Genomic DNA, 26473 nt, shown 5'->3' on the forward strand with positions numbered 1-26473 from the left:
CCCTACATTGGGCTCCTTGCTCAGCGGGGAGCCTGCTTCTCCCTCTGCCTCTGTGTGCTGCTCCCCCTGCTTGTGCTCTGACAAGTAAATAAATAAAATCTTAAAAGAAAAAAAAATTTGCTGAGAATACTTAAGGACAAAGGGTTGTCAGAACACTCCTTATTAGCATAAATTAGAAAGGACTTTGTTCCATTTTGCCAAGCCCTCTTCACTCACCAAGCTTCCCCATGCGCTACCCCTCACAGCATTCCTAGTGCCTGACTCTGCCTAGAGTCCAGGAATCAGAGGATTTGCCCCCTCGTGTGGACCCTTCTCTGGTCTCTCAGGCTCTGCTTGTCTTGTACTTGATGTAAGGTCCTCTCTTTCCAGCCACTGTGACCATTTTCATTCCCCCACCCATGAAATAGCTTCTTGAATAAATCACTTATGTGGGTAAACATTCTTACTAGGCCATAATATTGGACAATCTTATTTTTAATAGCCGTATTTCTGTAATGACTAGGACTTAATCCTTGGGAGTCCTGCAATGACCTACCTACCCTTTCATTTTCCAGTAACTCCCTTTTAACTCTTAAATCTTTATATAGCTGATTCTTCTAGATAGAACATACCCCTTGAAGGGAACAGTACACACAATACTCAAATAGAAGCTTGCTCCACTCCTCAGGAGGGTCTAAATTGAACCATCCTCCTTCTCAAATACCATCACTCTAACAAAGCCAGTAAACCATCTACTCAGTTTAAATATCAACTGGCACATTGTTAAAAAGATAAAATCCTAGGACTATATCTTAGAGGCACATGCAAAAAACTTAGTTACATTTTTCAAAGCGCACTTAACCTAAACAACATCTATAGGGAATGGCCATCTTTAAAAAAGAATGATGTAGAACTATAAATTCTAATAATAGAAAGATGTTCAAACTATGTTAAATACAAAAAGCAAATAGGCCATTAGTGTAACATGATCCCATCTGAGTGTGTGTGTGCAAGAGAGAGGGAGGGAGATGGGGGTTTATTTTGCAATGATTCTCTCTTTAAATATCTTTTTTTTTTTTTTTTTTTTTTGACAGAGAGAATGAGATCACAAATAGGCAGAGAGGCAGGCAGAGGGAGAGGGAGAAGCAGGCTCCCGCTGAGCAGAGAGCCCAACGCGGGGCTCAATCCCAGGACCAACCAGAAGGCAGATGCCCAACCCACTGAGCCACCCAGATGCCCAATGATTATCTCTTTAAAGTGGGACTAGGAGGTAAGTAGAAAAAGTTATATTCCTTTTTATTGTTTGAATTTATCATTTTGTGTATTATTTTCATAACAAAAGCTAGTTTAAGATTTTCACTGAATTGAAATGGATCAATAATAGTAAATGGATGTGATTCTTAAAAGCAAGTTGAATGATCACAATGTTCTACCACTATACCAATTCTTACCAACTGTATAGCATTGGCCCTATAACTACTTTATAGAGCTAAAGAAAGCCTAAACAAATTCCTGGTTAATTTAGGACCCGTGATTGCAAACTTGTATAAATTCATTTCTTTTTTTAAAAAGATTTATTTGAGAGTGAGCACGCACAAGTGGGGATGGGCAGGGGCAGGAGGAGAGAGAGAGAGACTCTCAAGCAGACTCCCTGCCGAGCAAGGAGCTTGATGCCAATGCCAGGCTGCATCTCACGACCGAGATCATGACCTGAACCAAAATCAAGAGTTGGACGCTGGACTGACTGAGCCATGCAGGCACCCCTATAATTTCTAAAAAATATACATATGTATGTATTTTTCCTACAGTAAATTTGAAGACTACTCTGAAAAACTCTAATAACCCTAAGTAAATATAATGTAATTTGTGGTAAATATAGTAAAAAGACTTCTGTATGTCATTTGCAGTAAAGAAGAGTCACAGATTCAGAAAGAACCTTAAAAGTCATCTAGTCCAACCCTCCCAGCCTAATATTGACAGAATAATAAAAAAACAAGACCAACAAACCAAAACCAAAACCAAAACAACCAAAACCAAAGAACTAACAGCAGTCTGCTGAGGACAGAAGTGACTTCACTGAAACGGAGAAGTCCCAGGGAACATAATACAACCAGAAATGTCCCCTTTCTGAAACAGGGACATCTGGTAATCAATACTTTCATTTAAAAAGTATTTTTAGCCTAATATGTCAAGTTACCCTGGTCAGTTTTTAAAAGTCATTTGACTTCATTTTCCAGTTTCAAAGTCCTCCCCATTTGTTTCAAACCAAAAGAAATCAGACCATATTGTGGGTTGCTTTTAATGAACAAAATTCTCTGTATAAAAACATTTAAACTTTATCAAATGCTTTAAAAACACACACGCACAGATCCAAATCCATTGCAGAATCTTGGAACATTATCTTTTTTCACCTCAACGTAATGTGTAAAGGGGATTTCTGGATAAAACTCTACATGTGAATAAAGACAACCCGTAGTCTTACACATGTGTGCACATACACACGCATACACACGCACAGACACACACACGCACTCTGTAGGAACTAAAATAAATGGGAAGAGTGTGACTAGGGTCGGAATGAATTTCTCATGAAGCTTATATAAAAGAACACCACATAAGTAAAAGAATTTCCTATGCCAAGGAGAGATGCAGAGAGGGGAAATGGAAAGCAGGGGCTGGCCAAACGCATGAATAAATATAGTCTGAGAAGCTTAGTCAAGAACAGTGAATTTGGGGAGTCACGGACGACCCTTCATCTTCACCACCTCAGTCTGTGACTCTGACAACTGATGATGCTTCAGAAGCACGTATGTTCTCAGGTTTTGTAGGTCTTGATCTGTTCTCCATTATTTAGGTGTGGTTTGTCCCTGTCAGTGGTTAATTCCTCAGCTGTCACGCGGCGTTGCGTCCTATCCGCTGGCAGAGCCATGGTCAGAGACGGCAGCGAGCACAGGGTCTCATAAGGGTGGCATCGTGGCTGGCGTTTCAGACAAACCAGACTGCTCGGGTTTGGATTTCAGCGACTATGCTTGCTAGCTGCCTGTCGCTCGGCAAGCCCTTTAGCCGCTCTATGTCCATGGCCTCACCTTCAATTAGGGATCATTATTACCTACTTCATAGAGGATTATTAAAGAGGAGTTAAACAAGGTAATCCACTTAAAGAATTTATCACACTACGAGGCACAAGTAAATGCTCAGTAAATGTTAGCTAAAATTACTATTAGTCTTGGTATCACAGGGCAACCAAAAGAAAAATTCTATTCTATTTCTGTATTTCTCCTCTTTGATGAGGTTTTCAGGGGCCGACTGTGGCAAAAGCCAATATGTATGATGCAAAAGAGACTGAGGATCTAGTCTTAGGAATATAGATGTTCACTTTTATATTAGAAAAAAAATTACATGGCTCCATATCACAAAATTTAACATCTTTCCATTAAACATCACACAATTCTCATCATCGTTATGCCCTACGAACACCCTAAGTGGTGTGGAGTTTCTAATGATATGCAACAACAAGAGTCCATAAATTTTAACTAAGAAACAGCTGCAGAAATGCATGTTGGGCAATAATCTGTGTGTGCCACAAGAGCCTGGGCCGAGGGATGGCTGGGATTCTGCCTCCACGGCCTGGACTCCCCCACACACAGTCAGATGGGTCAGGTTCCTGCAGACCTTCCAATCTCCATTAGCTAGCGACTCCCTTCAGGAGGGAAGTTTCTGAGGGGCGAAGGAAGCAGCAGCCACAGAGGATAGAATGCCCGGCACCTACTTCAGGATGATATGATAGCTATCATTGGTTTCTGCTGTAAAAGAGAGAGAGAGAGTAATCTTTAGTCACCTCTAAAACATAGTGGGAGATAAAAAAAAATATGGTAAGGATCTTTTGAGAAGGGGAAAAAAAAAAACCCACCAGCAGGACAAAAGGCAACATACTTATTATCACATAATATTTAGAATAAATACACACTATAGAAACAACAAGCTTTAATCTCCTCACTTGTCCACGGAAGGTGGGAGAGTGGCAGAGTCATCAGTCTGTTCTGATAATGGCAAGATGCCAATTCATGCAAAGGAACAATCTCCAAAGACATCACTTTCTCTACCTCAGATACAGTGGTTGATACTTTCCCTCTCTCCTCAAAGAAGTCAATCATGAAAAACATCTCTTAAACTCCTCAGAGAGAGGCATCTGTCTTACTATTTTATTACCTTTCATCGTGTCCAGAATAAAACAGGCTTCCTCCTGAAAGTTCTGTATCATCTGAGAAAAGCAAGAAAAGGTGCTAATTATTAAAAACTTGAATTTGCTGCAGTTATTGAGACTATATGACTTTTTATTATATTGGACTTAAGGAAAAAAAAATAATCCTTTGTTTTCTGCCATTCAGGTTTTAAGTTATAAAAGCTAAGCAGTCTAGGGGCGCCTGGATGGCTCAGTTGCTACAGCATGTGACTCTTAATCTCAGGGTCGTGAGTTTAAGCCCCTGCTGGGCATTGGAGCTTACTTTAAATAAATAAAATAAAACGAAATAAAACAAAACAAGATAAAATAAAATAAAAGCTAAGCAGTCTAAAACAAGTGATCTTAAAATTATAGGATCCATTTTTCCTGGATTTTTTTTTCTTTTTTTAAGATTTTAATTTTTTTATTTGACAGAGACACAGGGAGAGAGGGAACACATGCAGGGGCGGTGGCAGAGGGAGAAAAAGGCTTCCTGCTGAGCATAGAGCCTGAAAGAGGGCTTGATCCCAGAACCCTGGGCTCATGACATGAGCCAAAGGCAGATGCTTAACAACTGAGCCACCCAGGCGCCCAGCCCATTTTCCTGGGTTAACCCCAAGACACTGCAAGGGTACACAGACACTGGAGGCCCATTCGGGAGAACTGACTTCCAGGGCTTCATCTCCCATATGTACACTTCCCCAAAACTGCCCGAGCACCTCTTTGGTTTTCCCTACCCACTTTGCCTTCTAGACTTCCTTCTCCCATTTTATAAAATAAAGGCCTAAGTTTTACTATCCTGGAATCCTACCAAGATGCCCTGTTCCATTGTACAAAAGCCTCCAGGATGCCAAAGTGTGACAATGTGAACCTTAATGACTGGGTAACAAAGTCTTTTGTGAGTCATGTGGTTTCTAATTTTTTCCTTGCACCAAAACTGAAGACCAACCTAATCACAAACTGTCAGATGATAGGTGATTCAAAATAATTCTCTGTAACGTCACTATCTAATTTTTTGGCATCTAACTCCAAAGTTAAAAAAAAAAAAAAAAAAAAATCCAGTGCTGTTTTTTTTTAAAAACTCCATCCATTCCCATCTGTCAATCTGTGTGAATCAGATTCCATAGCATTATATCTAGTGGGAATAAAATAGAACGGAAGTGGTGTTGAACGCTATTTCATTCTAGAAACCAGTAGAGAGTACTCATCTATACATGAATTAATGTGGGCAGAGCGGGTATGGAATCAGACAATCCCATCCATCTCTTTAACAGATACACTTCTAACACATTTTTCTTAATCTTTAAAAATTTACCAAAACATATAATACATTTATGTTTATTGATTATATAATTATGGTGGTCATTCTCTTCAGAAGAAATAATTTTTAAATTTTTATTAAAACAAATTCTTTTGTTGAAGCAAATTTGTTTCAAAGAAATATGGTAAGATAATTAACAAAAGATGTTTGTGCATAAAAGCAGGTTATGGTAAGATAAAATTCTATGGGAGAAGTGAATGGAAATAGGAGTTCAAGGAAACAAAGAGATGATATAAAAACTCAAAGGAGGGGCACCAGGTGGCTCAGTGGGTTAAAGCCTCTGCCTTCAGCTCAGGTTATGATCCCGGTGTCCTGGGATCGAGCCTTGCATCGGGCACTCTGCTCAGCAGGGAGCCTGCTTCCTCCCCTCTCTCTGCCTGCCTCTCTGCCTACTTGTGATATCTGTCTATCAAATAAATAAATAAAATCTTAAAAAAAAAACAAACTCAAAGGAAAGTATATTCATGTATTTTTTAAGACAGTGATGGTGGTATTACATCACTCTTCTATTTCGGTTACATGGAATATAGTTAGAAAAGTGATGTAACCATTTCATTTTTAAAGGTTATATAATATGCCCAGAAATGACATATTTTGCAACTATTTAAACTTAAAACAAAAAATTTTAAGTCAACCTAAAAATGTGCAAGGGGATACATGGTTTTTAAAAATTATTTTGGAAGTAAGTAAGCGAAACGTTTGAAAAGCCCTGATCTAGTAAACAGAGCCTGTGCCCCAGGAGGACGGCTCTTGCTTCTGTCACGTGCTCTGACAAACTGTCATGTGGTGATTCAGCTGTACTGAAAATCTACCTCATCACTAATGAGCACATGGATTCCTGTTGGCCCCTGCTTGTAGATCTGGCTGATCTGGCGAGGGGAAATGCTGAAGAGCTGAGCGATTTTTTCTGTCAGTTCAACAGCTGTCAGTTCTTCTAGATAGATGGCGTGGTACACTGCAAAAGGGACAAAGCAAAGGCAGTCAATGCAGGTTTCTCTGCTCTTAAAGGTAACCCGATCACGAGGAATGCCCACCTTCCTAAAGGACTCACAGACTGCCTGAGTTCAAGCCCTGGCTTGGCCACCTGCTGGCTGTGGGATTGGGGTGAGTTACTTAACATCCCTAAGCCTCATTCTCCATCTGGCGAGAACAGTAAATGTACTGCAGAGAAGAGATACTGGTTGTAAAAATTAAAGCATGTCACTGTGCTGAGAATAGAGCCCGGTACATATGAGGAATTCAATAAATGTGAGCAAGGACCATTCTTCTAGCAAATGCTGGATCTGCCGTCTGAGGACTTCCCACCGCATGGGCTTACACGTCACCTCCTCCCCCTTCCGGAATGCGCGTCCTGGCCTGTCCAGAACGACCTACCGAAGAAAGTACCATTTGAGTCTCCGTCCTCATGCTTCTGCTGCTGCTGCTGCTGTTGCTGCTGCTCCCTCAACTGCAAGGATTCCTGACAAACATAAATGGTTAGCCTTGGGCGCACCATCCTGAGGAGGAAAACAAGGCTGTTAGTCTTGAAGTTTTCGTGGGAAGCACATTTTAAGGGAGAACTTGTGTGTCTAGGTTAACACTGGAGAGCGGAGTTGAAAACTGGCAGCCCGTGGGCCGAGGAAGCTCGTATGCTGTCTCCTTAGCTCTCCACTGGGGTGTACATGTGTGCACGTACATGTGTGCACATGTGCGTGCGTGCATTTTAACTGAATTCGTTCCAACATCGTATAAACCTCTGCAATTTCGGCCTTTCTTGAAAAATCAGATTTGGCAATCTGAGACCCTTACTCTTACAAGGAAACGACTGGGTGTTCTCCTTGCATGATGTATGCATTCTTCAGTAGACTCCAGATTTGACTGTCACTCGTTGACATGTGGCCTCTGTGTCATTTGGGTTTATGACCTTTGATGTAAACATTGGAAATATTTGAAGTGTGTGAGCCACTGTTGCATGGGTCTGGTTTAACATACACCTTCTCCTTAGAAGCACCACTATAAAACAGAGAATCTTATTTCCCTCATTACTGTCTCCTAAGTAGCCTGAGCTTTCTGTCCCTTCTTACTTCTTAGACAATGGTATTCAATTACCTCTTGATCTGATCATCTCATTCCTATTTTAAAAAGCTCTTTTATTTTTTGAGAGAGAGAGCACATGTGTATATGCATAAGCGGGTGGGAGGGTTACTGGGGCAGAAGCAGAGGGACAGAGAGGGACTCAATCTCACGACAGTGAGATCATGACCTGAGCTGAAATCAAGACTTAGACACTTAACTGACCGCATCACTCGGGCGCCCATTAAATGCTCAATAAATAATATGTTAAAAAAATGAAGATCCAATTTTTTTCTTCAGATCATCCACCTCTGAATTTTTCCTCTTTAAAATTTCCAAGATGAGAGCCAATCTGATTCAACAATCCTTGTGATGTACCCAAACAGAACAGTTCACAATCTGTTTCATTATTTGGTCACTGATTTGGTACGGTGGCAATAAGCTGTATGTTTTTCCCATTAATGCTATTACCTACCTGAAACTGAAAAATCCTACTTGAGACTGCAAATTACTCAGTTTTACAATTTGTAAGTGGACACTTAAGTAATTCCTATCTAATTCAAGAATGACCACATCTCTAGTTAAAATGGACTCAGGACCTTTGCACATGTTGCTCCTCCTGCCTGGAGTGCTTTTCCCTCATATGACCCCATAGCTTCCATCCTTCTCATAATTCATTCAGTTTAAACACCCCCACCCCACAGAGGTCTTTCCTGACCATATTCTGGGTACTCCACAGGTTATAACTTTGTTTTTGCTTATTTGTTTGGTTTTTCTTCAAAGCACTTATCACTATTGAAAATATTCACTGTTCGTATTTTTATCTCTCTCCCCATTAGAAAGCGAACTCATAATAATGGGTTCCTTGTTGGTTTTGCTCACCAATGCATCTGTAGAGCCTACAATAGTACCTGGCTCATAACAGGGATGATGAGTATTTATCAAATGAGAAAACTACCTAGAAATGAAAAAATGGGATATCATGAGGAATTCCTTGGATCAACTGTAGGAAATGATATTTTTCATCTTCGTTTATTTGGCACATAGCTGGCATTCAAAAAAAGAATGTTTTGACAAGATGTAGTGAGCTGTGCAAACAGTACTGTGAAGAGTCCCTTAATCCCAAAGTATCTGAAATTCAACCTCTCTGATATTTTCACACTAATTACATACCGGCCTTTTAATGCATTAAAAAGTCGGATTCCATCAGCAGGGCCACAGATTTGGATCACATCATCTCTAGTTAGTTTCAATAAATCTGCCCCTGGAATAAATATAAGAAAATGGGTGATAAAGGCAAAGGCGGTCTTTGTTAATGACCACTGAAGTGGCTGTTATCTTTTTTTTTTTTTTTTAAGATTTTATTTATTTATTTGACAGAACAAGGAGGCAGAGAGGCAGGTAGAGACAGAGGGGGAAGTGGGCTTCCTGCTGAGCAGAGAGCCTGATGCCAGCTCGATCCCAGGACCCTGAGATCAGGACCTGAGCTGAAGGCAGAGGCTCAACCCACTGAACCATAGAGGTGCCCCTGAAGTAGCTGTTATTTTAGTGGCAAATCTTTTGCATGGTACATAAGCCTGTCCAAGATCTGGCCTGTTTCCTCTCTCACCTCAACTGCCACCCAATTAACTTATCCACTTAGCCCTATGCCTGCATCATACAGATGACGTCAAAGAGCAAGTTGTTCCTCCTCCCTGAAATATCCTTCCACTGTCTGACCAACAGACTCCTCCTCATCCCCCAAGATTTACCTCGCGCATTACACGTGTTCCCTAAACACAGACACTCCCCCAATACCCTGCTTCGTACCACTTATCTACTGCATCACAGCTATTTACTTATCTTTTTCAGGGTTTTAGTTTGATTTTATTTGGGTTTTTGGTTTGGGGTTTTGTTTTTTGGTTTTTTTTTTTTTTTTTTGGTTTGTTTGTTTTTGCTACTAGATGGTGAATGATGAGAAAGTATACCTTACCCGTTTGTGTATTCCTACCATACCTGGTACCCAGAAGGTGCTAAATAAAAGTGGAACGTTTAAATAAAATACAATATAGTGATATCAAGGGGGAAATTTCAGACTACCTACAAACACCCTTGATAAAACACTGTACAGAATATACATTTTAAAAAGTATTGTATAGAATAAATATTTTTAAATTAAAGTGAATTTAAATTAAGAAGTATCTCTTTTTAAGTATTTCACAGCACAGATGCTGCTGGTGAGAAAGTCTGAAGGGTTCTATGAAACTCACTTAATCCTAAAAATGTACAAAGATTTCTCCTTCCCTCTCCTTCCCTCCCTCACTCGCTCCCTTCCTCTCTCTCTCTCTCACACACACACACACACGCCCTCATATGGATACTAGGAGGCTCTAGAATGTAAAGGAATATCCTGTGTTGGGAAAAACAAAAGGACAAATAAATTTAACCTGAGAAGTTTGTAAAAAGCCTTGTGAACGTAGAAAAACGATTTCGATGCAACCACTGCTGAGCTTCCTGAGGTGTGGTTGTTGGCAAAAGGTTCTGAAAGAGAAAGCATGCATTTTCATTTTCTTTCTTTTTTTTAACTAAAGAAATTTATCTCTTACATCATTAGGTAACACAGAGCTAAACACACCCACACTCAGGCCTAGTTTGCTTGGAAGTTATTTATACCTCATCAATCTTCTTTCCCTAACCATGCAAGAAGCCCATGGAATTCCATCCTTATCTTCCTTACTAGACCATAAGCGCTTCAAATCCAGGGGTCCTGCAATAGCTTTTTTCATTTCTCTGATCCCCAGCATAGTATCTAGTTCACAGTCAATATTCAATAAATGTCTGTTTCCAATAAGTGAATAACTATTACTCCTTAGAAGTTGGGCATTTCTACTAAACTGCACAGTAATCAAAGTATTAGTAGACATTGCAAATGACTTACATTTAACTTTAGACTTACATCTGTGACTGGAGGGGGTGGCTCTGGCTGGTGGTTTGGTGAACCATTTCTAAGGAAACATTGAAAATGAAAAGGATGAGTCCGTGACACATACAAGAAGGGTTCATCATCTCACAGTAAGTCTCAAGCTAGAGATTTTTTTTCTTTTAAGATTTTATTTTTAAATAATCACCACACCCAATGTGGGGCCTAAAACTACAACTCTGAGATCAAGAGTTGAGTGCTCCACTGACTGAGCCAGCCAGGCACCCCTCAAGCTAGAGATTTAAAGGAATCTGTACTCTCTCATAAAGTAGTCTTAGTCTGATAGTCAATCTTTCTATTATCTGTTAAAGTAACATTAAGATTATGGGGAGAGGGGAAGAAGTTGTCACTTGTGACATTTTTTTATTATTGGACAAATTAAAAAAATATAAAAATTTCAGTAAATTGGGATTCATCAGATAAATTATGGCATGAAGAATATTTAATGTAAGAAATTTATAACAGATGGGGCGCCTGGGTGGCTCAGTTGGTTTGACGACTGCCTTCAGCTCAGGTCATGATCCTGGAGTCCCGGGATCGAGTCCCACATCGGGCTCCCAGCTCCATGGGGAGTCTGCTTCTCCCTCTGACCTTCTCCTCACTCATGTTCTCTCTCACTGCCTCTCTACCAAATAAATAAATAAAATCTTTAAAAAAAAAAAATTTATAACAGAAATAAAAATATCAGAAGATAAAAGTAATCAATATATTACTACTGTATCAAATATATAAATATACACACAAACATATACGGAAAAAAAATACCAAAAGAAACTTTATGCAATGCCATGTGATCACATACATTTATAATGAAAACCAAAATAATTATTTTTATTTGTATTTTTTAAAAAATTTTATTTATTTATTTGACAGACAGAGATCACAAGGAGGCAGAGAGGCAGGCAGAGAGAGAGGAGGAAGCAGGCTCCCCGCTGAGCAGAGAGCCCAATGTGGGGCTCGATCCCAGGACTCCGGGATCATGACCTGAGCCGAAGGCAGAGGCTTTAACCCACTGAGCCACCCAGGTGCCCTTAAATGCTATTTTCTAATAGGAAGAAAAAAGAGGAGAAAGGACTGCATAAAACTCTTTTCAGTCACTTTTGAAGATAATCCAAACCTCAGTGAATCCATGGATCCATCAAAGAGTGACCAAGTAGAAAAACTTAACTGATTTAGAAAATGTTTCTATATGAGAAGATAATGAAAGAAGACATAAATAGGACAAACACAACCTAACTTCATTTCCCATACTTACCCTTCCCCAAGAGAAAAACTGCTGTGGGAACTGTTGAAGCCGGGTGATGGGGAATTATTGACATATGTGATCTCAGGCCATGGAGAACACTAAAAACAAAGAACAACTTAAACACGGAGAAAGTGCATGTGACCCCAGTGTCCCCCCAAAACATCGTTACTTGAGAAACACATCTTGATTGGCATATCTTAATTGTACAGAGGTCCCTATAATGAAGAGAAAAAATACCCAGGACAAGTAAATCTTGACCAGGCTAGAAGTTATGTTTGTTTGTTTTTTTAACTGAGATATAATAGACATACAACACTATATTAGTTTCAGGTGTACAACGTAACGATTTGATATACATATACAGTGTGATATGATGGGATTTTCCTTTAAGAATAGAAAGTACTGACTGACATCATCATCGGAAGAAATCTTTTCACCTCTGTGAGTATAGTTGTCTCATAAGAAGGCTGGTATTTCTCCTTTTCATGAGGTGTCCGTTTCTCCATTTTCTCCCGATCTGTTTTTTGCTTTCTGTCTGCACCTTTGGGCTGGAGAGAGCAATGTTTTGTTTTGACTCATCAACTTTTGACCCAACAATATTATTTCTATGAGCTTAAACAGTCCCATGCGAAACAAGGATGTAGGTACAATGATGTAAAGACAAGATGTATCCTTGCATCAAAGTCTGAAATAGCAAATTTAACTGTGTGATGGAGCTGAAAAAGAATGAGAGATCTAAAGCTGTGGACATGGAATGATCTCTAAAGCACACAGCTAACTGAAAACAGGCAAGCCTCATAACAGTTCATACAGTACAATCCTATTGATGTTTCGAAGAAAGTATGTGTATACCTATGTACATGGGTATATAAAAGCACAAAAGAGGACCAAAAGGATACATGCTAAATTTTAACAGTGGCGACCTCCAGGTCGCCAGGTCACCAGGAAAGGTTGGGAAGTCAGGGTAAAAGGGGTAAAGGGGGACTTCGGTCTGAATACATCAGTATTAATGAAGCTTTTGCAATGATAATACATTTATCCATACGATAAAAACAAATAAAGACCAAATTAACAAAAGAAAGCCAAGTACCAGTGTAACCCAAACTATTAACATTTCATAATCTTGTGAGCCTTTACAAGAGCTTGTAATCTCAACAGATTTTAAGAGCTTTCAGTGAAAATCCATGTTTTAGCCCCTGGCTCCCTGTCTAAGTTCCTCTTCCGCCATGCCCATCCCCATATAAATTCATTACCAGGGATCTCAGGGATGATCTAAAGAACTGTAGCCTAGACTAAGTTTCCACAGTTGTTGAAAAAAGACAAGCTTACTTTGACTTAGTAGCTAATGTTAAAACTGAAAGATGAGGGGAAAGTATACAAGGGACCGCAGAGGGTCCAGGAATACCTTGAAGACTTTGATCTGGCAGCTGGCTGAGTGTAAGTGCTCAGTATATTCCCCGTTTTCATTTTCCTTGAAGGTATCGATTTGTACTCGGAACGGCACTCCCTTTTCTCCTCCATGCTTCCTCATAGTGAACTCTGTGCTAATGCAGTGTACCTATGAGGAATACAGCATCCAGGTTTCAGCACATCAGTCAACAGTATTTTCTGAGCAACTAACAGCAAAACCTTTAAAAACACTATGAACACGTATAAAAAAAACTTTTATGCTAGGTGAACCTGGCTGGCTCAGTCGGTAGAGCACATGACTCTTAATCTCAGGGATCATAAGTATAAGCTGCACATTGGCCATAGAGTTTACTTAAAAACGTCTATGTAGGGGCGACGGGGTGGCTCAGTGGTTTGAGCCTCTGCCTTCGGCTCAGGTCATGACCTCACAGTCGTGGGATCGAGCCCTGTGTCGGACTCTCTGCTCAGCAGGGAGCCTTCTTCCCCCACCTCCTCTGTCTGCCTCTCTGCCTGCTTGTGATCTCTGTCAAATAAATAAATAAAATCTTTAAATTAAAAAAAAAAAAAAGTCTATGTAAATAAAATATTAAAAAAAAAGACTTTTAGGAGCTCCTGACTGGCTCAGTTGGTTGAGCACCTGCCTTCAGCTCAGGTTGTGATCCTGGAGTCCCATATTGGGCTCCCTGCTCTGCAGGGAGCCTGCTTCTCCCTCTGCCTCTCTCTCTCTGTCTCTCATGAATAAATAAATAAAATCTTTTTTAAAAAGTTTAGGGGTGCCTCAGTTAAGCTCTGACTCTTGATTTCAGCTCAGGTCGTAATCTCAGGATAGTGAGATCGAGCCCTGTGTTCTGCACTTAATTCCAAGTCTCTGAGATTCTCTCTCTTCCTCTCCTTCTGTCCCTCCCCTTGCTTGTGTTTGAGTGCTCTCTCGTTCTAAGAAATAAAATCCTTAAAAAAATTTTTTTAAATTAAAAAAAAAACTTTTACTCTCTTTTCGAGCTTAAAGAATGTATATTCTTTTTTTCTTTTTTTTAAGAATGTATATTCTAATGGAGGGAATAAGGAAGCTTAATTATTTGTAAGTGAAAGTAGGAGAGCCTGTCTGGCTCAGCCAGTTAAGCATCTACCTTTGGCTCAGGTCATGATCCCAGGGTCCTGGGATCGCGTCCCACACCCGGCTCCCTGCTCAGCAGGGTGCATGCTTCTCTCTCTCCCTCTGCCATTCCCCCTGCCTGTGCTCTCTGTCAAATAAATAAAATCTTAAAAAAAAAAAAAAAAAAAGTAAATATACAGATTCAGTGCTAACAAAAGCTACTGGGAGGAACTAAATTTATTAATACAGAGTTAATATAAAAGAAAAATGATTTCTGTTAGTAAAAGTTTCTTGGACTTTAAGGTAGAGTTTAGAAAGCGCAGGCACCATCCATGCTGGGAAAATAGCAGATATGAAAACTCACCGGCAATAGTGGGGAAAGAAAGGTTTGCAAAGGCTTGCTTGCTACTGCATAAGGTATGACCCTGGTGAATCTGAACACTGAGACCTTGACTGACCAAATATTAGCTTAGGTAAGTTGTTAATTTCTCTAAGCCTCAAAAACTATTTCTACTCCACCGGATTATTGCTCAAAGTTTTAAATAAAATCACACATACGAACTGTTTACTTAACAGAGTGACTATCTAATGGGACATAATAAACTACAGTTTTCTTTACTACCAATAAAAATTTTAAAAGGAGTCTACCCAACAGACATAATTGGATATGTAAAACAAAATTAAAGCATAAAGATGTTCGAAACAACTTTATAGATAATGGAGAAAATTTAGAACAATCTAAATGCTAAATAATAGTGAGGCTATAGTGCATCTAAAGAATGAAATATTACACAGCCATTAGCAAGCTTTTTTTTTTTTTTGGTTGGTTTGCTTGTTTTTAATTTTATTTTATCATACAAATAAATTGGGGAAGTTAGAAGGGCCATTCAGACACTCCTCATTGCCCTCAAGCAAGTATTGAAGAGTTTGGACTTGACAGTCAGGATGCAACCCTGTTAAAATTTCAAATTCGATGTGTTCTATCCTTCAAAAAACAAACTGGTAGGGGCACCTGGGTGGCTCAGCAGGTTATGCATCTGATTCTAGATTTCAGCCCCGGTCATGATCTCCAGGTCCTGGGATGGAGCCCTGCAACAGGCTCTGTGTTCATGGGGGTGTCTGCATGGATTCTCTCTCTCCCTCTCCCTCTGCCCCTGCCTCTGCGCGTGCTCATGCACTCTCTCTCTCCTAAACAGATCAATATTTTTAAGAAAGAAAAAGAAACAAACTGGTAGTAAGAGATGCTCTTCATAACTGGAACCCCATCTGCAATGCCCTACCTGAATAAACACAGATGTCCTCTTTGCCGGGTCCCACAGGAACTCCACAGTATTCAGTTGGGTTGGATTAGCTCTAGGATCGATTATACCAACAGACATTGGGATATCTGAGAAACAAAATGGTAATCACTGAACAGTTCCAAGGGCTACTGGGTTTAAATAAAGATAGCACGGGTTGTTTTATTATTGGTCCCTAGTTACCAAGATTTTTACGTATCACACCCTAAACCTCTTTTTTGCCAATAAAAAGGTTTGATTAGAGCTAAAATTGACCTAAGTACTTTCCTTCTGAGTATCTTTTCTCTATTTTAAAAGGCTTTTAAAATAGGACAATTTAAACAGTTTCCTTTTAACCTGCCAAAATTCTACTTAAAGATAGATTTAGTCTACAGACTAGCTCTAGTGTCATGAAAATTGTAATATAATCTGCTTCACTTACAGTTTTAGGTTTAGTGTTACTGACAGAAGTACACTAACAAGACTGCTATAGAAAGATAAAGCGGAGTGTCTGAATAAAGGCAGAAGCATTGTATTACAGATAAAAGTGGGAAAAATTTAACACAGAGATTGATGCTGGCCTTAAAGTCATCAAATAACCTTGTAACAGAGCAACAAATCTGATACTCAAGAAGGAAGCAAAAATGAATGAGCTCTAGTAGAATTTTGCTTTCCACTCTACATAGCATATACTTAAATATCATTTCCTGTCTTCTCCTATTAATATTCCAACTGGAAAGAGAAAGCCAGGCTGATATTTCTGATCATACTCTGCTATCACTATATTACCATTTTACTGTCAATCCAAACAACAAGGTGGGTCCAACAGTGTTGGATCTAATACTATGTTGTGTTGGATTTATCCTAAGGGTAATATATCAAATGGATATCAGGATTATCTGTACCAGAATCAGTGTTTTCTCTGGTAAAATTAGTAGGTACTTAGAGTTGTTTAACAACTATGCTTGCTAGTAGGAGATAATGACCAATAAGAGATCAAAGACATAGATACCAGGAATAAAAGTACATTCATGAAGAGTGACTGCATGTATGTTTGTAAAGGAACTTCCCTTAAGCCCTATGATTTAAGAAAAATAAATTCTACTCCATGTAGCAGAGCAGTAGGGGAAAAAACCTAAACTGCAAATCAAGAGACATAGATTCTGATGCCAGGTCTCTTACTTTAGGTAAAACAAACCACTGGGGCGCCTGGGTGGCTCAGTTGGTTAAAGCCTCTGCCTTCGGCTCAGGTCATGATCTCAGGGTCCTGGGATCGAGGCCCGCATCGGGCTCTCTGCTCAGCAGGGAGCCTGCTTCCCCCCCTCTCTCTGCCTGCCTCTCGGCCTACTTGTGATCTCTCTCTGTCAAATAAATAAATAAAATCTTTAAAAAAAAAAAAAGCCACTAATCTGCCTCTCAGGTATTAGTAAAATAAAGAACTTGCAGCATTTGGGGAAAAAACCTGGCCCCTTTTACATACACACAAAACAAAGTATCAGACCCTGAATAGCCAAAACAATCACGAAAAGTAAAGTTGAAGGTGTCACATTCCCAGATTTCAAAACTTACTACAAAGTTACAGTTATCAAAAGAGTGGTACTGGCACAAAGATGGAGACACAGACAAACAGAACACAAGAGAGAGCCCAGAAATGAGTCCTGACAAACACGGTCGATTGATGGTTGACAAAGTTGCCAAGACCATTCAGTGGGGAAAGAAGAGCTGTTTCAACAAACGGTGCTGGGAAAACTGAATATCCACACATGAGGAATGAAGGTGAACTCTTACCTTATACCACATTCAAAAATTAACTAAAAAATGGGTCAAACACCTAAATGTTTGATCTAAGGCCTAAAAACTATAAAACTCTTGGCAGAAAACATACCAGGAAAAGCTTCATTGGGTTTTGCAATATTCTTAGCTATGACACCAAAAGCATAGGCAAGGCAATAAAATTATTAAATAAACTGGACTACATCAAAATGTAAAACTTTCATGTATCAAAGGACATTATCAAACACAGTGAAAAGACAACACATAGAATGGAAGAAAATATTGCAAATCACATATCTGATATGCGGTTAATATCTAGAATACATAAAGAATGCCTACAACTCACAACTACACAAGAACAAAACCAACAAATCAGATTCAAAAATGAGGAAAGGTTAATTGACCATAGAGTTGAGGGTCCATATCTGGGCTCTCTACTCTGTTCCACTGGTCTATGTGTCTGTTTTTATGCCAGTACCATGCTGTCTTGGTGATCACAGCTTTGTAATAAAGCTTGAAATCAGGTAAGGTGATGCCGCCAGCTTTATTTTTGTTTTTCAACATTTCCTTAGCGATTCGGGGTCTCTTCTGATTCCATACAAATTTTAGGATTATTTGCTCCAGCTCTTTGAAGAATGCCGGTGGAATTTTGATCGGAATGGCATTGAAAGTATAGATTGCTCTAGGTAGTATAGACATTTTAACAATGTTTATTCTTCCGATCCAAGAGCATGGAATGGTCTTCCATCTATTTATGTCTTCTTCAATTTCTTTCATGAGTGTTCTGTAGTTCCTCAAGTACAGATCCTTTACCTCTTTAGTTAGGTTTATTCCCAGGTATCTTATGGTTCTTGGTGCTATAGTAAATAGAATCGATTCTCTAATTTCCCTTTCTGTATTTTCATTGTTAGTGTATAAGAAAGCCACTGATTTCTGCACATTGACTTTGTATCCTGCCACGTTGCTGAACTGCTGTATGAGTTCTAGTAGTTTGGGGGTGGAGTCTTTTGGGTTTTCCATATAAAGAATCATGTCATCTGCGAAGAGAGAGCGTTTGACTTCTTCATTACCAATTTGGATACCTTTTATTTCTCTCTGTTGTCTGATTGCTGTTGCTAGGACTTCTAATACTATGTTGAACAAGAGTGGTGAAAGTGGGCATCCTTGTCTTGTTCAACTCTATGGTCAATTAATCTTTGACAAAACAGGAAAAAATATACAGTGGAAAAAAGACAGTCTCTTCAATAAATGGTGCTGGGAAAACTGGACAGCTATATGTAGAAGAATGAAACTCGACCATTCTCTTACACCATACACAAAGATCAACTCAAAATGGATAAAAGACCTCAACGTGAGACAGGAATCCATCAGAATCTTAGAGGAGAACATAGGCAGTAATCTCTCTGATATCAGCCACAGCAACTTCTTTCAAGATACGTCTCCAAAGGCAAAGGAAACAAAAGCGAAAATAAACTTCTGGGACTTCATCAAAATCAAAAGCTTCTGCACAGCAAAGGAAACAGTCAAGAAAACAAAGAGGCAACCCATGGAATGGGAGAAGATATTTGCAAATGACAGTACAGACAAAAGGTTGATATCCAGGATCTATAATGAACTCCTCAAACTCAACCCACACGAAACAGACAAACACATCAAAAAATGGGCAGAAGATATGAACAGACACTTCTCCAATCAAGACATACAAATGGCTATCAGACACATGAAAAAATGCTCATCATCATTAGCCCTCAGGGAGATTCAAATTAAAACCACATTGAGATATCACCTTACACCAGTTAGAATGGCCAAAATTAACAAAACAGGAAACAACATGTGTTGGAGAGGATGTGGAGAAAGGGGAACCCTCTTACACTGTTGGTGGGAATGCAAGTTGGTGCAGCCTCTTTGGAGAACAGTGTGGAGATTCCTCAAGAAATTAAAAATAGAGCTTCCCTATGACCCTGCAATTGCACTCCTGGTATTTACCCCAAAGACACAGATGTCGTGAAAAGAAGGGCCATCTGTACCCCAATGTTTATAGCAGCAATGGCCACAGTCGCCAAACTATGGAAAAAACCAAGATGCCCTTCAATGGATGAATGGATAAGGAAGTTGTGGTCCATATACACTATGGAGTATTATGCCTCCATCAGAAAGGATGAATACCCAACTTTTGTAGCAACATGGACGGGACTGGAAGAGATTATGCTGAGTGAAATAAGTCAAGCAGAGAGAGTCAATTATCATATGGTTTCACTTATTTGTGGAGCATAACAAATAGCATGGAGGACAAGGGGCGTTAGAGAGGAGTAGGGAATTTGGGTAAATTGGAAGGGGAGGTGAACCATGAGAGACTATGGACTCTGAAAAACAATCTGAGGGGTTTGAAGTGGCGGGGGGGTGGGAGGTTGGGGTACCAGGTGGTGGGTATTATAGAGGGCACGGCTTGCATGGAGCACTGGGTGTGGTGAAAAAATAATGAATAATGTTTTTCTGAAAATAAATAAATTGAAAAAAAAAAAGTTAAAAAAAAATAAAATAAAAAAAAAATGAGGAAAGGATTTGAATATACATTTCTCCAAAGAAGATACATACATGGCCAATAAGCACACAAAAAGATGCCCAACATCACTAATCATTAGAGAAGTATAAATCAAAACCACAATAAGATAACCACTTCACATCCATTAAGATGGCTACAATACAAAAAAACCCAAAAAACAATAAACAAAAAAACAAAACCAGAAAATAGCACATGTTAGCAAGGAGGTAAAGTATTTAGAACCCTTGTTCACTTCTGATGGGATTGTAAAATATGCAGCTGCTATGGAAACAATATGACAGTTCCCCCCAAAATTCAAAATAGAATTACCATACATGATCTAACAGTCCCATTTCTGGGTATATACCCAAAAGAACTGAAAGCAGAGACTGAAATAAATATTGATATACCCATGTCCCTAAACTGCATTATTCACAATAACCAAAAGGTAGAATCAACCCAAGTATCTACTAAAGGATGAATGGATAAACAAAATGTGGTACAGATACACAATGGAGTATTATACAGTCTTTAAAAGGAGGAAAATTCTGGGGCTCCTGGGTGGCTCAGTGGGTTAAGCCTCTGCCTTCGGCTTAGGTCATGATCTCAGGGTCCTGGGATCGAGTCCCGCATTGGGCTCTCTGCTTGGCAGGGAGCCTGCTTCCCGCTCTCTCTCTGCCTGCCTCTCTGCCTACTTGTGATCTCTGTAAAAGGAATAAATAAAATCTTTAATAATAATAATAATAAATAAAAGGAGGAAAATTCGGATACATACTACTATCTGGCTAAACCGTGAGGATTAGGTTAAGTGAAATAAGCCAATCACAAAAAGACAAACACTAGATGATTTCACTTATATGAGACACCTGGAGTAGTCTCAGTCATATGGACAAAAGGTAGAATGGTGGTGGCTAGGGGCTGGGGAGAAGAGGAATAGGGCATTATTGTTTAATGGGTACAGGGTTTCAGTTTGGGAAGATGAAAAAAGTTCCGGAGATGGATGATAGTGATGGCTACATAATGTGAATACACTTAATGTCACTGAATTATTTACTTCAAAATGTTTTATTATGCTAACTTTTATGTTATACATATCTACAACTAAATTAAAAAAAAAACAAAAAGAAAAAGAAAATCACCTTAAAGGAACAGATGTGACTGTTATGGAACTGAAGTGTCTACACTTCCAACTTCAGTTTTGGTATGACCATCCCAGTAATTTTTTTATGCTTAGTCAATAACATTTCAGGGTTTATGCTGATTGAGCCCCTGAGGCGCTTTGCATCAATGTAAACATCAAGTAAAGAAAACCAACTCTCAGACCATACCAACAGACATTTCCTGGGCAAGAGATTCCCTTAACTCACCAATGTCAAGAATTCTATCTCCAGGTCGGTTCCACCTCCAGCCCTCCAGCTGCTGATGTTCAGTGTACTGTAGCCGTCGGTCATGGAACACTACACGGAATATACTCTAAACGGAAGCAATGAAATCAAATGATAATAGGATCCTTTAAAAACCAGCGCTGATAAAGGAAAACTACCAGCAGTCACCTCCAGTTGGTTTCTAGATACAATCTAAAATTATTTTTCTTGAGATCTGTTTCACTCTAAAACCCATCCCATCCCAAACTCTATTCGAGGGTAAATTTTATAATTGCTCAGATATAAGCTTTATAGTTAACTGGTACCATATTTAAAACATCAGTCCTCATGGACTAAGCATAAAGGACTCTTACTGGAAGCATTTCTACCTGTCTCTACTGTTACCATGTAATATTCAGCTCAGCTCTTCGGGTGTATATGAAAAGCTCAGCAAGTTCCCTGCTCGCTAACCCACTACACAGCACTGAGGGTAAGCAGGGGTTTATCTATCAACTTTCCTTTTGTTATTCGTACTTTATAGAGGTGGTTATTAATAGCCTTCCCGCTAACTTTTATCGCAGCTGATCAAATTTCTCTGTTCCAATTGTGCTGTGAATTCAATGCTGTAAGTCTAGACTAAGAAAACTGCTATTTGTCAACAGAACTTCCTGTTTTTCTTGCTACTAGACCGCATATACAAAGAAGACACTGGAGTTTCTCTAAAAATCTGAAGGAGGTCCCTCTATTCCACCCCAAAGAAGTTTACTGAACCGGGAGACTACTGGGACATGGAGTAGTAAGCCTTCTGTCTTAGCAACTCTGAAAAGTCCATGTGAATGGAGGGGGCTCACCCTCACTCCAAAGAAATAATAGTTTACCACTCTGCCAGCAAACTATAGTAGCTAAGAGATAGCACCAAGCCCTTTATGGAAGCAAAAGAACATGACCCAAAAAGAATCGGAAAAAGGATATTGTGCAGAGGAATGATTTACTCATTTTCTTTTACCTTCACCAACTTGCCATTAATTTCTGGAAGTTCTCCAAGTTTCCTATTGTCTAGCATACGAATTTCATAAGACTGTCCTGGAAGAAAAAGTAACTGTATATTATATTCATCTTAAGTTAACTTTGTAATATTTAGAAAGAATAAAATTCAGCTGGTTAAATATACAAGAGTATAATCGTATTAGTATTAGTAACAACTATAATCCTTAATTATATGCCAGACACACTGCTAAGTGTTTTCATATGTTATATCATCAGTTGATACAATTCTCAAGAGTATTATCAATCCCATTTTTACAGATAAAGGAATTGAAACACAAAGAGTTTAAGTAACTTGTCCAAAGTCACACAACTGGTAAACAGAATTGGGTAAGGATTAGAAAGAAGGAGGGAGACAGGAACTAAAACTAGGCAGGTACAGAGAAGAAGCCACTGATATATATCCAACATGACATAAAAGTGAAAAATCTTTGACGTAAGACTTCAACTCTGACAGGTCACACTAGAAAGATATACTTTTTACCATAAAAGTATACCTAATAAAATATCATCAATCCACCAATTTTCAATAATACTAACAAAAAAAGAAGCATCTAACCTTGATTGAGATATGTCAGGGTTTCATCATGGAGTTTCACGGCTGGAGAGGTCGCAGCACAGAGCACATATTGAAAAGGCAGGATTTTATTCTCATTATCAGGGGGCAAACTTGACTCTTCTTGCTTAAAAATGGGCAATGCAAGGACATCACTGAAATACAGCAAACAACTTATGTTAATACCTAACAGTGGTACAAAAGTGGATTTATGTTGAAACACTTGAACTGGGATGCCTGGGTGGTTCAGTTGGTTAAGCAGCTGCCTTCAGCTCAGGTCATGATCCCAGCGTCCTGGGATCGAGTCCCACATCGGGCTCCTTGCTGGGCAGGGAGCCTGCTTCTCCCTCTGCCTCTGCCTGCCATTCTGTCTGCCTGTGCTCACTCTCTTTCCCTCTCTCTCTGACAAATAAATACAATCTTAAAAAAAAGAAAGAAAGAAAGAAAGAAACACTTGAACTGCAATTTGGTTCGGAAAACTATGAACATTACTCACTTTGATGGAGTGTCTTCCCAAATACTCAGTTCAGATTACCTGCTGTGCTGTCCCCCTCACCACCACAACATGGGCAATGACAGATAGTCACTGCTAAAACAGTTTGGACGGGGATTCCTAAAAGGGCTCTGAAAATTATATGCAGAGTTCCAAAATGTCAAGTTAGGACACTCAGTAATGTTTTTGTTCTTCGAAAGGCACCAACTGCAGTTATCTCTAGAACCGTATCAGCTGATCTACTCCAGGGACTAAAACAAGACTCAGAATTCCTAGAAGCCACTTGAAAAGGCCATATGACCAGGATATATTTCAAAGTCAGCTTACATTCTGTGAAATACTACTAACGGAAAGTGCTGTGTTTTAGTCCCTCAAAGCCTTGGGCAAATCTTAGACAAGCTCTCTAGTCTTCACTCCTTCATCTATAAAATGTGAATCACATTTGCTGCCAAGAGTAAATATGTGAGAAAATATTTTGGAAACTGTAAGAGACTAAAATTGATGTACACAGGACTAACAATAATTCTCCCTTATAAACTCTAGCTATGGATTAGTAGGAGAGAATATCCTGGCCCTATCCTGGAGACCTAAACTGTTGTGATCAACATTTGCCCCAGACCAAACTTTATTTTTTATTTTTTTTAAAGATTTTATTTATTTATTTGACAGAGAGAGAGAGATCACAAGTAGGCAGAGAGGCAGGCAGAGAGAAGGCAGAAGCAGGCTCCCTGCTAAGCAGAGAGCCGGATGCGGGGCTCAATCTCAGGACCCTGAGATCATGACCTGAGCCAAAGGCAGAAGTTTAACCCACTGAGCCACCCAGGTACCCCCAGACCAAACTTTAAAAGAATCTTAAGAGATGTACCAAATTAGGGGCATGGGGGTGGCTCAGTCAGTTAAGCGTCTGTCTTGGGCTCAGATCATGGTCCCGGAGTTCTGGGATTGAGTCTTGTATTGGACAACCTGCTTGGTGGGGAGCCTGCTTCTCTCCCTCTCCCTCTGCTCCCCCACCTACCAACATGCTCTCTCTCTTGCTCATTCTCTCCCTCAAATAAATAAAATCTTAAAAAAAAAAAGAGAGAGAGAGAGATGTACCAAATTTCTAATTATTCCAAGACATGCCACAAAATTCTCAAAATAAAACATATTTTAATTCACTTATAGAATTTGTACCTGTACTCACTAGAACAGCTGAAGTTAAAAAGAATGACAACCCAAATGTTGGCAAGGCTGTGGAGCAACCAGAACTCCTATTCTTCACCAGCACAAGTGTAAAATAACACAGCCAATTTAGAAAAAGGAATGGATGTTTCTTAAAAAAGTAAATATCTATATGCCCTTTGATGTAGCGATGCTACTCACAGGTATTTATCCAAGAGAAAAGGAAATATAAGTCCATTCAAGGCTTGTGCATAAATGCTAATAGCATAAAAGCAAAAACTGGAAAGAATCCAAATGTTTGTAATTAAGAGAACGGAATGCACAAACTGGTATATTCGTACAATGGAATACCAGTCAGCAAAATGAAGGAATGCAACATGTATGCATCTCACAAACATATTACTAAACAAAAGAAGCTAGATACAAAGAATGTACAATGTACGGTTCCATTTCTATGATGTTCTAAAACACGCAAAGCTGGGAACAGTGGTTTCCTGGCAGGACACAGATAGACCTGGAAGATACAGACAAGGGTACTTTCTCGGGAGGTAAAAATGTTCTATAGAACGCTAAGTGTGTGGGCCACAGGGCAATTCTTTCTATGCACCTTCAGCAGTATACATTCTCTCCAAACATTACAGAATCATCACATTCAGGAAAAAGGAACCATTGATAGAAAAATGGCTGACTCCTATAAATCTTAGAGACATTATAAATTCTTACAGGAAAACAAAATAAGCAGAAAATGTTCTGATTATTGTCCTAAAAATCCACATAGAAGTGATAAAAATTTAATGGCATAAATGCTTTAAGTAGGGGGGGCGGTTAGAGAAGAGAAAAGAAAGAAATTTCTCTTTCTGCTGATGTCTAAATAGCAAGGCTATATGTAATTAGTTGAATCTGGGAACCTGAGATACAAACCAGTTTTTGTTGTTGATGTTGTTGTTGTTGTTAAGATTTTATTTATTTATTTGACAGACAGAGATCACAAGTAGGCAGAGAGGCAGGCAGAGAGAGAGGAAGGGAAGCAGGCTCCCCGCGAGCAGAGAGCCTGATGCGGGGGCTCGATCCCAGGACCCTGGGATCATAACCTGAGCCTAAGGTAGAACCCACTGAGCCACCCAGGCACCCCAATACAAACCAGTTTTAATGAAACCCAGGTTTCTTACTGCTAAAAAGTGTTTCAAAGGCTAGAAAAACAACGGGTGCTTTCCTCTCCCTGAGGTCTAGAGGTATGTGCTTTGCTCAAAGGGTTGGAGTTGAGTGGAGAAGGTGAAGAATTCTTCTTTCTGTCTATTTTAATGTCAGGCAAAATATGCTATGGATCCCTGGAGACTATATAAAACCGAAGAAGCACTGGATTTTCTAGCAAAGGACTTCAACCCAGTTCTTCCACTTCTCAAATCAGGAAGCTACCCATGTTCCCACAACAAACAGTACAGAAAATAAGGCAGTACACTGCAAAACTTCAGAACCATGATGCTAGTCTTTGGGAGACTCTGTTGCTTATCATTCTCAACAAGTATCTGGATACATGCCATTCTCAAATACACCACATCTGATGATTCTTTGAAAGATTAATGAAGATTATCAGGAATCAAGGCAAATCGGATTTTGCAACATAGCAACTGCTCAACCTTTTAGAATGTAGGGCGGTTTTTTTTTTCTTCTCAAATATTACTGCCTAGCAAGGTTAATACATAGCAAGAGTCCCTAGTTTTCTTAATATAATGTGGCTTTATACCTAATCCCTCATGACTAAGCAATCTGATGCTGAAAGTCGAAAACTGATTCTAAAAGTTACATCTAAAATTAACTCAAAACAGCCAAACCAAATATACAAAACTGTATTTTCTCATCAGAGATTTTTTTTTTTAAAGATTTTATTTATTTATTTGACAGAGAGAAATCACAAGTAGATGGAGAGGCAGGCAGAGAGAGAGAGAGAGAAGCAGGCTCCCTGCTGAGCAGAGAGCCTGAT

The 26473-nt window shown here is 39.3% G+C and overlaps 1 protein-coding gene across 6 annotated transcripts in view; it reads right to left on the minus strand.

Annotated features, from left to right (window-relative positions):
• Positions 1–2262: 2262 nt before the first annotated feature.
• The window catches only part of TFCP2 (transcription factor CP2), a 60966-nt gene continuing 36755 nt past the window's right edge, over positions 2263–26473 (minus strand). Inside the window, exons 2-15 of one of the 6 annotated variants that reach the window (XM_044229224.1) lie at positions 22842–22993; positions 22245–22321; positions 21242–21347; positions 15563–15669; positions 13185–13337; positions 12217–12327; positions 11789–11877; positions 10492–10558; positions 10001–10094; positions 8748–8838; positions 6909–7018; positions 6335–6477; positions 4189–4240; positions 2263–3782 (exon numbers count right to left, since the gene is read on the minus strand). In XM_044229224.1, the coding sequence (XP_044085159.1) occupies positions 3745–3782; positions 4189–4240; positions 6335–6477; positions 6909–7018; positions 8748–8838; positions 10001–10094; positions 10492–10558; positions 11789–11877; positions 12217–12327; positions 13185–13337; positions 15563–15669; positions 21242–21347; positions 22245–22321; positions 22842–22993 (1390 nt within the window). In that variant the 3' untranslated portion in view covers positions 2263–3744. Of the gene's footprint in view, positions 3783–4188; positions 4241–6334; positions 6478–6896; positions 7019–8747; positions 8839–10000; positions 10095–10491; positions 10559–11788; positions 11878–12216; positions 12328–13184; positions 13338–15562; positions 15670–21241; positions 21348–22244; positions 22322–22841; positions 22994–26473 lie in introns of all 6 variants that reach the window. The other 5 variants (XM_044229223.1, XM_044229227.1, XM_044229226.1 and 2 more) reach the window with 5 other exon arrangements.

The sequence above is a fragment of the Neovison vison genome, chromosome 12 (assembly GCF_020171115.1).
Source record: "Neovison vison isolate M4711 chromosome 12, ASM_NN_V1, whole genome shotgun sequence".
NCBI classification, from domain to species: domain Eukaryota; kingdom Metazoa; phylum Chordata; class Mammalia; order Carnivora; family Mustelidae; genus Neogale; species Neogale vison.